The 11,869-nt window shown below is 43.3% G+C and overlaps 1 protein-coding gene across 3 annotated transcripts in view; it reads left to right on the forward strand.

Moving 5' to 3' along the window:
• Positions 1-355: 355 nt before the first annotated feature.
• The window catches only part of Ccdc171 (coiled-coil domain containing 171), a 317,157-nt gene continuing 305,643 nt past the window's right edge, over positions 356-11,869 (forward strand). For 2 of the 3 annotated variants that reach the window (XM_029540269.1, XM_029540271.1), the window contains exons 1-2: positions 506-728; positions 8,694-8,837. In XM_029540269.1, the coding sequence (XP_029396129.1) occupies positions 8,791-8,837 (47 nt within the window). In that variant the 5' untranslated portion in view covers positions 506-728; positions 8,694-8,790. Of the gene's footprint in view, positions 394-505; positions 729-8,693; positions 8,838-11,869 lie in introns of those variants that run through there. The other variant, XM_029540270.1, reaches the window with a different exon arrangement.

The following is an 11,869-nucleotide window of genomic DNA, read 5'->3' on the forward strand; positions in this document are numbered from 1 at the left end:
GGGCGCTGAGACTCTGCCACCTGTGCCGAAGCCCGGGCACACTCTCCCTGGGGACCCTGGCATCGGCCGCGGTCCTAGCGGGTTTCTCGGGCCGGGAGCCAGCTAAGAAGGAGGTTTACAGAGCAGGAACGGGCTGTTGCCCTCTGTAAGCAGGGAAAAGGGGTCCAAGGCTGGAAATGGGCACCCCAGTCGGCTGCAGGGGTTCGGAGACAAGGAGAAGGCACAGCACGCGGGCGCTGGAGCGCGCACGGGGTGGAACGCGTCCCCGAGCCACCCGCGTGCTCTGCGCACGCGCACCCCACCCCTGGCACATGCGCAATCGACTCCGCCTGACGCGGGAGCGCGCGCGCGGCCTCGGGCCGGCGCTTCTCTTCCAGCGCGAGCCCGCGTTCTGTGAGTACGCGCGTAGCCTGGAGCTGGGGCTCGGGCGGCGGGCGGGCGGGAGGGAGGCGGGACGCTGGGGACGCGGAGGCGAGGGGCGGGCCTGCCGGGGCGGGGCCAGGGAGGCGGAGAATGTCGCGGCTGCTCAGAGCCCTGTCGCGTGTTCCCGGCCCCCGGAAGTGGCCGTTGTAAACTTCACCTCGTAGACTTTCTCCATCCTGGTCCCTAGAGTCCATCGGCTTTCCCCAGTTGTCACTCTTTCTCCCGAGGGTTGCCTGACCTCCCACCCCGAGACCTGAAGCTGCCTGGGGGTCGTGGGTGTGCAGGCTGGACCACGCGAGTCCGAGGTAACCGCGGGCTGTGGGTGCGTGGTGACTGGCGCCCGGGACCGGGAGGAGACTGGGCTTGCAGAGAGGACCCGCTGAGGGCTGCTAGCTGGTGCTGACACGCCTCCAGCCCAGTGGCCAAGGCTCTCCGCCCACCTTGAGGAAGCCGAGCATCTCTTCTCTGTACTCTGAGGACCGGTGGGGACTAGAGTCCTCGGAGGTCTTAGGGATCAGTACCCAAGGATCACGGCTTTTTCTTTTTTCTTTTTTTTTAGTGTTTTACCTTCCTTTCATTTAAATACTAACCACATTTTAGGCACCCTACAAACGTTTGATAAACAAAACAACGAGTTATGCAACTTCTGCCTACCCACCTTGGCGCTTAGAAAAGTCAGCTGTGAGTTTTTAAANCTGAATTTTGTGTACAAGGACCCCCTCCTTGACTGTTGAGTCATTCACGATATTCCTCTTAGGCAAATACATAACTTAGAGACGATATCAAACACCTTCTAAGATTTTTGCACGTTGATGTTTTACACTTCTCCTGGTATTGGAGAAAAGAAACTACCGTTTCGTTATTTGTATTTAACAGTGCTTAGTAACGACCAAACAGTGATAGAGTCGGGAATGTGATCCTTCCCAGTTAAAGGCAGAGGAATGCAGCCAGTGCAGCAGGATTCTAGGGAAAGTGAGGGTAGTTGTCTTAGCTTGGAGCTTTGTGTGTAAATCCTGGCTCAGCCTTTTATTAGCTGTGACAGGCAAATCACCTATCGCCTGGACCTTAGGTTCTTTATGTCAGATAAGCGGAGTGGGCTTAGTCTTTCAGGCTCCTTTTACTTTTTGTTTGAGTTTCTTTGTCTTAGGTGTGTTTTATGGAAAGAACCACACATCTCCATCACCTCTCTTCTTTGTACAGAGATGGGATGAAAGGTGATTGAGACTGAACAAGAATCACAGGCACAAAAGTGTTCTGCTATTTGAGCTACACTCAGCTCTGAAGTGCCCCCTTGCCAAGTGAACTGTGTAACTGATGATAGTCCCACACAGGTGTCACGACCAATCAATGCAAAACTAAACAAAGAGATGGAGTTAGTAGTAGGGAATCAGGCCCTTTCCTCTCGACTTGAGCGCTAATAGGCGAGTAAAGACGACAATGCCATTTGGTTAGACACCCAAACTGAGAAGGTAGTGGAAGTGCCATGAACACAGGTTGCCTCCCTTTCATCTTTAAACAAGAGCAAAAAAACGGTCGAGGGGCTGACTTAAATAGTTGATGAAACCTGATGCTTGTTGGTGAGTTGGTGTTCATCTGTTTAAAGGGGTGGGGAGGCATAGGCTGTTCCAGATAAACATGTTTTCTTGGTACAGAATCATCAGAAGTCATCAAGATATGAGTATGACTTTTAATTCTTGTAGTGAATATCTTGGTACAAAACATTCAACTTCTGGGAGACCCAGTTTTCTCGTCTGTGAAGTGGGCAAATAGTCTCTGGAGATTAAGGGGAGGATGAGTTCACACATGCGTAGTTGCGTGTGTAGCACATAGTAAGTGTTCCAAATTGGGCCCTGACTCTTCACCCAGCCCTTTCCCTCTGAGCTGTGTGACTGAGAGGTGAGCATGCGGCGAAGGAACCAGAGGAGGGCTTGAACAGGAGGTAGGAAAATGAGTGCTAAGATGGCCAATGAGTCGGAAAAGGCTGGGGTGATGCACCCACTTTGCTTTTGCAAAATGGGTAAAATTTTTTCTTCTTTAAGGAAAGTTTTCTTTCCTCCCCCCCCTTATTATTCAGTCTCAGTAGAGACTATCAAAAATTGCCAATGCCGACTTTATTTCAACTTCATGCTCTTAACTGAGATGTCTCTCCAGCCCTTGGTTATTCTTCACCGTCTCCCATAATTCCTTACATCCTTTTGAATCCTTTTGCTTCCTTCCTTCACCTTGAAGTTTAATACTTTTTCACAAGATGTATTTTTTATTTGTAACTGTGTTTGCATGTACATTTGTGTGGAGTATGTGTGTGGAGTATGTGCATGTACATTTGTGTGGAGTATGTGTGTGGAGTATGTGCATGTACATTTGTGTGGCCTAGAGGCTGGAGTGACAGGTGGTTGTGACCTGCCTGCTCTGCTGTGCTTGCCGGAACCTGACCTGGAGTCCTCTGTAAGAACAGCGTGTGCTCTTAACCATTGAGCCATCCTTCCAGAACCCATTTCCCCTGTTCTTTAGTTCTCCTTCAGGGCATTTTGTCCCATTCCCTTTTATGCTTCCCTCAATTTAATTTTCATGACTTAAATGAGGTTTCCTTTTATTTCTAGTTCTTTCCGATTCTTGTCACTGTACCGTTTACATTTTTAATTTTTTTTTTTTTTTGTCCTTGGAGACAGTGTCTCACTGGACACTGGATGGCCTGGAACTTACTGTGTAGACAAGGTTGGCCTAAAATTCACGGAGATCCACTCATTTCTATTTCATTTCATCTGGCACTTTTGTGAGTTTCCCTCCTTTCCTCTGCCCCTTTTCCCTCAAGTCAGGATCCTTCTGTGTAGCCCTGGCTGTCCTGGAACTCTCTGTAGACCGTGCTGGACTTGAACTTGGAGGTCTGCTTTCTTCTGCCTGCTGTCTCCGGAGAGCTAGCACTAAAGGTATGCGCTCCTGTACCCCTTGCCTTTTCCTGATGTTTTTAAGTTATTTTAAAACTTCATCGGTCTTGTGGATATATCCTTCATACATACATAGGGTATTGTTTTTTTCTTTACTCTGTGACCACACTCTTTTCTTTTGCTTGCTTGCTTACTTATTTATTTATGTTTTAAAAATTATTATTATTTTTTATTTTATTATTTATTTTATTTATGTTTTTTAAAGATAAGTTTCTCTGTGTAGCTGTCCTGGAACTCATTCTGTAGAACAGGTTGGCCTCGAACTCTGCCTGTCCCCACCTCCCAATGCTAGGATGAAAGACATGTTGCCGGAACCGCCTGGCTCTTTTGCTTATTTCTATGGGAGATAGGTAGGCCTACAACTTGAGAGTGAGGCAGGGCTCTGGTAAACTTCTCTAACTTCATAAAACAACTCCATACGGCGTTTTCCCCCTGTATATTAATGCTATGGGGGCTTACTTTTGAGATCTTTCTGGGTGTGTCCTCCTCAATTTGGTTGGAACATCTTCCCTCCCTCCTCTCCCTCCCTTCCTTTCTGCTCTGCTTAGACTGCAGACACAGAAGTTTCTCTTCAATGCGGGAAGGACCTTAACAGGACCACTCTGAGAGGTCATGGGCTGAGCCAGCTCTTCCATGACTGTTTTACGATGTGCATGGGTTTCAAGTGTGCACTGTTAGAATGGGCAAAGCTCTCCACTTTATTCTTCTGTTCTCAAACAGGCCTGCAATAAATATCGGCTTCCTCCCCTGGGTTCTGTCAGATGCACCCTTTGTTCTCTAAAGATTCCCACTGCTTCTCTGTGACTTTCTTGCCTGATGGTGTTTTGATAAGTGTTATTCATGGTTGATTGGATTCTCTAACTACCTGCCTTCATTTTACAGATTCCCCTATTTACATTAATAAAGAAATTATGCTATAGAACAAGAAGCCAAGCATGGTGGCTCACACCTGAAAGCCAGCACTTGGAAGGCGGGGGTAGGGAGATCAGGAGTTGCAGACCAGCCTTGGTTACATAGCAAATTCCGGGCCAGCCTGAGCTTCAGATACTTTGTCTCAAAACAAAACAAATCAAACAACCAATTTAATCCTAGTGCACAGAGGCAGTCAGATCTCTGAGTTCAATGCCAGCATGGTCTACATATTGAGTTTTAGACTAGCTAGGGATACACAGTGAGACCCTGTCTCAAAACAAACAAAATCAACCAACCATCCAGCCAACCAAATCTCAAACTGAAAACAAAAACAGAAACAAAATCAACGAAAAACAAAGCAAGAGCCATAAGTCAAGGTACAGAGGTGGTCTGAGAGCATATTCCACTGCTGTTCTCTTGTCTCATGCTATTCGACTTTAAAAACTTCTACCCTTGTATGAATGTTTTCAAACTATCAGTATTAGCTTTATACTGTTGTATAACAAGTTACCACAAAGTTGGTGATTTAAAGCTATGCACACTTTGAATATTGCTTGATTAGGCAGTATTCATGGGGGTGGGGGGAGTGAAGATGTGCAGACCTTCTGCTTCCCATGTTATCTCTGTACATGTCTGTCGTACAGACAATCTGATCTGGAGACTCGAGGAACGTTCCTCTATGGGGTTCTACCTATGTCTAAAGACTTTAGGTTTGAATATGTTAGGTGCCTAAATACACAGAAAAAAATGAATTCTTTCAGTTTGCTTTTATTGAAAGAAACTCAGTAAATTCGATAAATTGTTTCTTCTCCTATTTTTCTTCCCAAGACAAAGAAAAATAAAACAAAAATAAACATTTTTTAAGGTTGTTAGTATCTAAAAAAATTTCTCGAGGCTTGAGAAATGGCTCAAGGGTTAAGAGTATTGGATGCTCTTCCAAAGAACCTGAGTTCAATTCCCAGCTCCGAAATGATGGTTCACAGCCATATTTAACTCAAATTTCAGGGGATTTCATTTCCTCTATGATCTTGGAGGAGACCAGGCACACATGTGGTGTACAGACATATATGCAAGCAAAGACTTAAAAAAAATGAATAAAATATTTAAAAATTAAAGTTACCTCTGTTATTTGCATATGTGTGTGAAGATTAAATTCAGGCCCCTGTACTTGGTAAGCAGGTGCCCTACCTTTGTCTCACACCTCTAGTACCTCTGAAATTCCTTCCCCAGAGGGTAAAATGAGATCTTTTTTATGCTGTTGGAGTACATAAGTGCATGTATAGGTGGAGATTGTGTATGTATGTATTGACTTTTTTTTTTCTTTTGATCCACAAAAATGAAAACCCTTGGACCAGAGAGATGGCTCAGCAGTTAAGAGCTCAAACTGTTCTTCCAAAGGTCTTGAGTTCAATTCCCAGCAACCACATGGTGGCTCACAACCACCTGTAATGGGATCTGATGGCCTCTTTTGGTGTGTCTGAAGAGAGCAATGGTGTACTCATATACATAAAATAAATACATAAATCTTTTTTAAAAAATGAAAAAGCTTGCTGGGTTGGAGAGATGCCTTAGAGCACTTGTTGCTCTTGAAGAGAACGTAGGAGGTTTGAGTCCCAGTATCCGCTTGATGCCCACAACTGTGTAACCCCAGGCCTAAGAAATCCCACACCCTCTTTTGATATCCACAGGATGTACATGGTGCATACATATAACTCTCAGACAAAACATTCATACACATAAAATAATAAAATTATTTTTAAATAGTTCTTTGCTGTGTGTGCCAGTGATCCCTGGATGTTACTCGATAAGTAAAGAAGTCTGTTTTTGCCAGATTCCAACACTTCCAAATATTCTGAAGGTGGCTTGTTTGGGGTCTAGACTTTGGGAGCACCCTACTAGTGTGAAAAGATTTCGGGGTCTGGAGAGATGGCTCAGCAGTTGAGAGTATTGGTGGTTCTTCTGGCGGACCAGGTTCAGTTCCCAGCACCAACATGGCAGCTCACAACTGTCTGTAACTCCTGTCTCAGGGCATCCAACACCTGGAGCTCATGGATCTGGGATAAGAAGATACAACCAAACCACCCCCTCCTAAAAAAGAAGACAAAACCCTAGAATGTGGCTGAGTGCTGGTGTCCTTTTCCCTACATTCTCTTACTGGCTGGCTGATTTGGGGCAAACCATTTAGCTTCTCTGCCCCAGCTTCCATTCTTTAATGGAAGCAAGGGTTGCAAAGGCAGGGTAAGGTCATACTGTGTGTCACTTTCTGAGCCATCAGTTACCATGCAGGAAGAGCTTGGGCGTTGGAATCTTAGTTATGCCTGGGGATTTGGTCCTTCAATTCTGTTCCTTCAGGCTAGTTCTGTTCTACCCTGCATCTTCATTTTGTCCTTACAATGCTGTAGGGAGGCAGAGCTCTGGGTGCAGTGGTAGAGGTTTGAAGTACAGTCTGGACGCTGCTGTGGGTGCTCAGTAGGTGAATGACAGTAGCCTTTGTCACAACTCTCCTTAAACTAACTTACCCAGGACACTGGAGAATTTAGATACGCCTTTCCTAGGCTTGGCTAAAATTCCCTCCTGTTCCCCCACCCCTCCACCCCAAACAAAATTATTCTTTCAGCTGCATAAGTCGCGGTTTGGTGGAGTATTTCAGTATTTCTCAGCACTAGGGGTTTGTTTTGGTCTTCATCAATTTGAATAGCTATCTTTCACAGTCTCTTCTGAGGCTTGGTTGTGGGGCGGGGAGTGGCAGAACATGTGATACCTTTTCTCTTCTTGTATTCCTCTCTCGGGTTCCCCTCTTCACTCAGATATCACTAAATGATTATTTTATTATATCCTTTCCCAAACCAAGTTACTCAGCCATTCCCCTTTATTGGGGATCATTAAGCCTTTCAGAGTTCCATGACCCAGTAATAAAAATGGATAGTGGCTGAGCCTTGGATGTGTTGTGTGTTAGAAGGCAGAGCTTTCAATAGTTAATTCTTCGGGGCAGAGGAAGGATGTTCAAAGACTCTTAAGTGTTGCCCGAGGCCATATACTTGTGAGGTGCTGGTTGGCTCCTGCTTCAGGTCTCCCAGTTTAAAGTTCAGTCTTTCTTAGGACACTGGATTCTAGGGACCATAAGGAGGTGTTTGTAGGACATTGATCGTTGTATAATAAATATTCAAAACATATCATATATTCAGAGGGAATTTCGGGAATGTAGGGAAAATTACACCAATCAGCCATGTTTTAGGGGGTCTTTTTGGTTTGGTTTGGTTGTGTTTCCACACCCTCCCCATCATGAGTTCCAATTTTTTTTTAATAATTTATTATTTCCTGTACATTGGTGATTTGACCGCATGTATGTCTGTGTGAGGGGTGCTGGATTCCTTGGGACAGGAGTCATAAACAGTTGTGAGCTGCCACGTGGGTGCCGAGCTACCTTACCATTGTGATAAAGTAACATGATTTACATGTTTGGAGCTGTATAATTAGGAATTTCTCCTATAAGAGGTTCCAGGAAGTCAGCCGGAGTAAGTGACACTCTTTTGCTTTCTCTTTGGAATGAAGAAGACCTTGTGTGCAGATGTGTAAGGAATGTTTTCACAGTGGTGTTGATGTGGTTTGATCATTGGGTTAGTTTTTAGTTTTTGTTTTGCTTATTAGTGACACAGATTTGCTAGAGGGAAACTAATGCTCTGGTTGAAGATAATGATGTAGTTTTCTACCTTAGGACTTAATTAAAATACTGAGAGACATTTCTGAATTGTATGTTTTATTTCTCTTGAGTCTTTGAATAAAAGTGTCTGAAATTTTGAAATTATTATGACATCTTTTGTTTGGGACTAGTTTGTCATCTTCAGTGACAACCCTGCATTAAAATATTCTGTTTATTTAAACTGAATTCTGTGTCTCAAACATTGGTACTATATATTCCTTTCCAAGTGCAAGAATAATTCGTCAAAGGTGGCTGTGGTGGTGCCTGCCTTTAATCCCAGCAGAGAGGCAGAGGCGGGTGGATCCATGAGTTCGAGGCCAGCCTGGTCTACAAAATGAGTTCCAGGACAGCCAGGGCCACACAGAGAGATTCTGTCTGGAAAAAACAAAACACAACCAAACAAAGGATAAAAGTCTTATAGTTTTATTATTATTATTGCTATCTTTTGAGACTGAGTGTCATGTACCCCAGGCTGGCTTCCACCTTACTAGTAGCTAGTAGAGAATGACCTTGGGCTGGACCCCTGCCTCCCTCAGGAGCTGGGTTTACAGCTGTGGGTATCACACCCAGATGTATGGTATAGGTTTTTTGAATTATCTGTGTTCTAGTCTATATAATAATTTCAAAATTAACAAATAGGCTTATAGATTAAAATAAAGCTTATCTTCTCAGGATTCAAATACAAACTGTTGTATTATTTATTATGTTAACAGACTTTAGTCCATCTAACCTGTAAGTCACAGACATCGCCATAAGGAAGTATATTATTAAGAAGCAGTGAGGTCTTTTGAAAAAACTGGAAGACTTACCATGAGTTTAAATCCTTCAAGCAGTGCCACTACTGGGGACACCCAAAGGTAAGACTCCAGCATCTTCCTGTGCTTGGGAGATGCTTTGGGTTGCAAGAACCAGGGGAGACGAAGTGGGCAATGAAGCTAATTGCAAGGGTTCTCATGGGATGATGAAGGAGGTAGGTTTCCTGGACCTACAGAGCAGCGGCACCTTCTAAGTATAGGATTGGCTCTTGGGACCTCTGTGTTCCTCTGTTAACTTGGATCATAAAGATCTGTATTTCCAAACTTCCTCCTCTCATTAGAGACCTGCTAATTTTGCATAATTCCGACCCCACCCGTTTCTGTGTTCCTGTGTATTTGTGCTGGCCATTCCTCTTCTGGCCGCAACCTCTGTGGCCCTGGCTCCTTGCTGCAGCTCTGACCTGACTGCCTGAGCACTCCATTAGTGTTAGCTCTCCTTGCTGGCTGCTTCTATCAAGAAGACATCTCATGGACGTTGTTCTTTCTTTGTGTATGTGTTTATGTGTGTGCGTTCCATGCATGTCCATCTGTCCTTGGTAAAATGCTTTAGTACATTTACCTCTGATGTTGGGGTCCATAATACAAAATGGACCATTTTGAAGGGTGTGATTTTTTTACCCCCTAAGTGCATTTTTCAAGTAAATAAGTTCAGTAATTGAAAGTAGTGTGGTCTGATGTCTGGTGCAGGTAGTCTTAGCACCCGGGAAGCAGAGTTGAGCAGATTTTTGTGATTTCAGGCAGTCTACTACATAGAACAAATTTCAGATTAGCCAAGACTGCATGGTGAGACCCTGTCTCTAATAAACAAAGAGCAAAACTGGAAACCAAATGTTGAGAACTTTATAGTCACAGAACAGAGTAATAGCTATAGAATGTAAAAATTAAACATTGGAGTTGTCTGTCAGTTGCCTCAAGTAAACTATTTAAAGTATATTCTGCAACAGAATCATAAAGGTTAGCTATAGATAATTCTTTTCTAATTTCTAATTTTTTTTTTTTTTGAGACAGGGTTTCTCTATGTAACCCTGGCTATCTTGGTACTAGCTCTATAGTAGACCAGCTGGCCTCAAATTCAGAGATCTCCCTGTCTCTGTCTCCCTGGTAACAGGATTAAAGGTGTGTGCACCTCCCATCCAGCCGAAGCTATGGCTGACTCTTCATACATTGATAGAGACTATGTATGTGTAATCTTTTTTTTTTCTTTTTATTTTTTTCAGTGTTCTTTTTTTTTTTTGAAAAGATTAATTTATTTATTATATGTAAGTACACTGTAGCCGTCTTCAGACACTCCAGAAGAGGGCGCCAGATCTCGTTAAGGATGGTTGTGAGCCACCATGTGGTTGCTGGGATTTGAACTCAGGACCTTCGGAAGAGCAGTTGGGTGCTCTTGCCTGCTGAGCCATCTCACCAGCCCCGTATGTGTAATCTTACCTCTTAGAGTTATCTATGGAGAATTCAGTAAATATTTGTCCCGATGAAGTGGCAATATATTATATAAATATATATTTTAGCATTATAATAATACTTCACATTATTATGCTTTTTCAATTTAGGGAGGAAATATCAGTAGCCATCCATAATATATATGCTTAAAAATTTATTACTGGGCTGGAGAGATGGCTCAGCGGTTAAGAGCATTGAATGCTCTTCCGAAGGTCCTGAGTTCAAATCCCAGCAACCACATGGTGGCTCACAACCATCTGTAACAAGATCTGACGCCCTCTTCTGGAGTGTCTGAAGACAGCTACAGTGTACTTAACATATAATAAATAAATAAATAAATCTTTTTTAAAAAATTTATTACTTACCCACCCCTGTGTGTGTGCCTGTGTGTGTGTGTGTGTGTGTGTGTGTGTGTGTGTGTGTGTGTGAGTAAGCATGTGGGCAGGCAGAAGAGGTTGTTACACTGTTGGATTAACATTATAGGCATTGAGTGCTAGGATTCAAACTCAGGTCTTCTGGAAGAGCAGCCTGTGATCCTAACTGTGGCACAGTCTCTCCAGCCTTCCCATATTTTTAGTGGAGACATCTTTACTCAGAATTCTAGTCTGAAGGAAGTTATTTAAACTCTACCACTAGCCTGCTTTCTATGTCTGTAGCTGTGTCCTGGATAATTCATGTCAGGGGAATCACGCATCTTTTGTGTCTGGTTTCTTTGACTTGTTCTTGAGATTTATTACTCTGAGGCATTTATTACTCTCAGGCCTTTGTTTCTTTACTGATGAATAATATTCCATCCCTCTGTAAGGATTTATTACATTTAGTTACCCATTCAGCAGTCAGTCAGTGGGAGTTTGTGTTGGTTCTCCTCTTGGCTGTTATGAGTAATCCTGCTATATGCAAGCATTTATGTTGACATATGTTTCTGGTTCTCTTTCTGGACAGGTTCACAGGAGCAGTACTGTAACATCATGTAGCAAATTTATGCTAATTTTTGTGTGGTTTTTTTTTTTTGTGTGTGTGTGTGTGTGTGTGTGTATGTGTGTTTTTCGAGACAGGGTTTCTCTGTGTACTGTGTAGCCCTGGCTGTCCTGGAACTTACTCTGTAGACCAGGCTGGCCTCTAACTCAGCAATCTGCCTGCCTCTGCCTCCCAAGTGCTGGGATTAAAGGCATGTGCCACCACTGCCTGGCTAAAAGTGTTAAGAAACCATCAAATTGAGTGATTATATAATTTTACATCCCTGACAGCAGTGTTTGAAGGCTTTAGTTTCTTTATATTCTTGTCAGTACTTTAAAAATTACTTAATTTTAAGTAGTCATTCTAAAGAATGTAAAATGATACATTGCTATGGATTTAATTTGGGTATTTCCAACAATTAATGATACTCAGCATCTTTACATGTGCCTTTGACCATTTGCATGTCCTCCTTGGTGAAATGTCATTTTTGCTCTTTAACCATCTTAAAATTCGTTTTTTATTATTGAACTGCAAGTCTTCTTTGTATATTACGGATACAAGTCCTTTATCAAGTAATACAGCATTTTATCCCATCAAATAGCTTGACTTTTTATTTTGTTGGTTTCTTTTATGGTGTGAGGGGGTGTTGGGGATGCTGGGGAAGCTGGGGGATG

The sequence above is a fragment of the Mus pahari genome, chromosome 6 (genome assembly GCF_900095145.1).
Source record: "Mus pahari chromosome 6, PAHARI_EIJ_v1.1, whole genome shotgun sequence".
NCBI classification, from domain to species: Eukaryota; Metazoa; Chordata; class Mammalia; order Rodentia; family Muridae; genus Mus; species Mus pahari.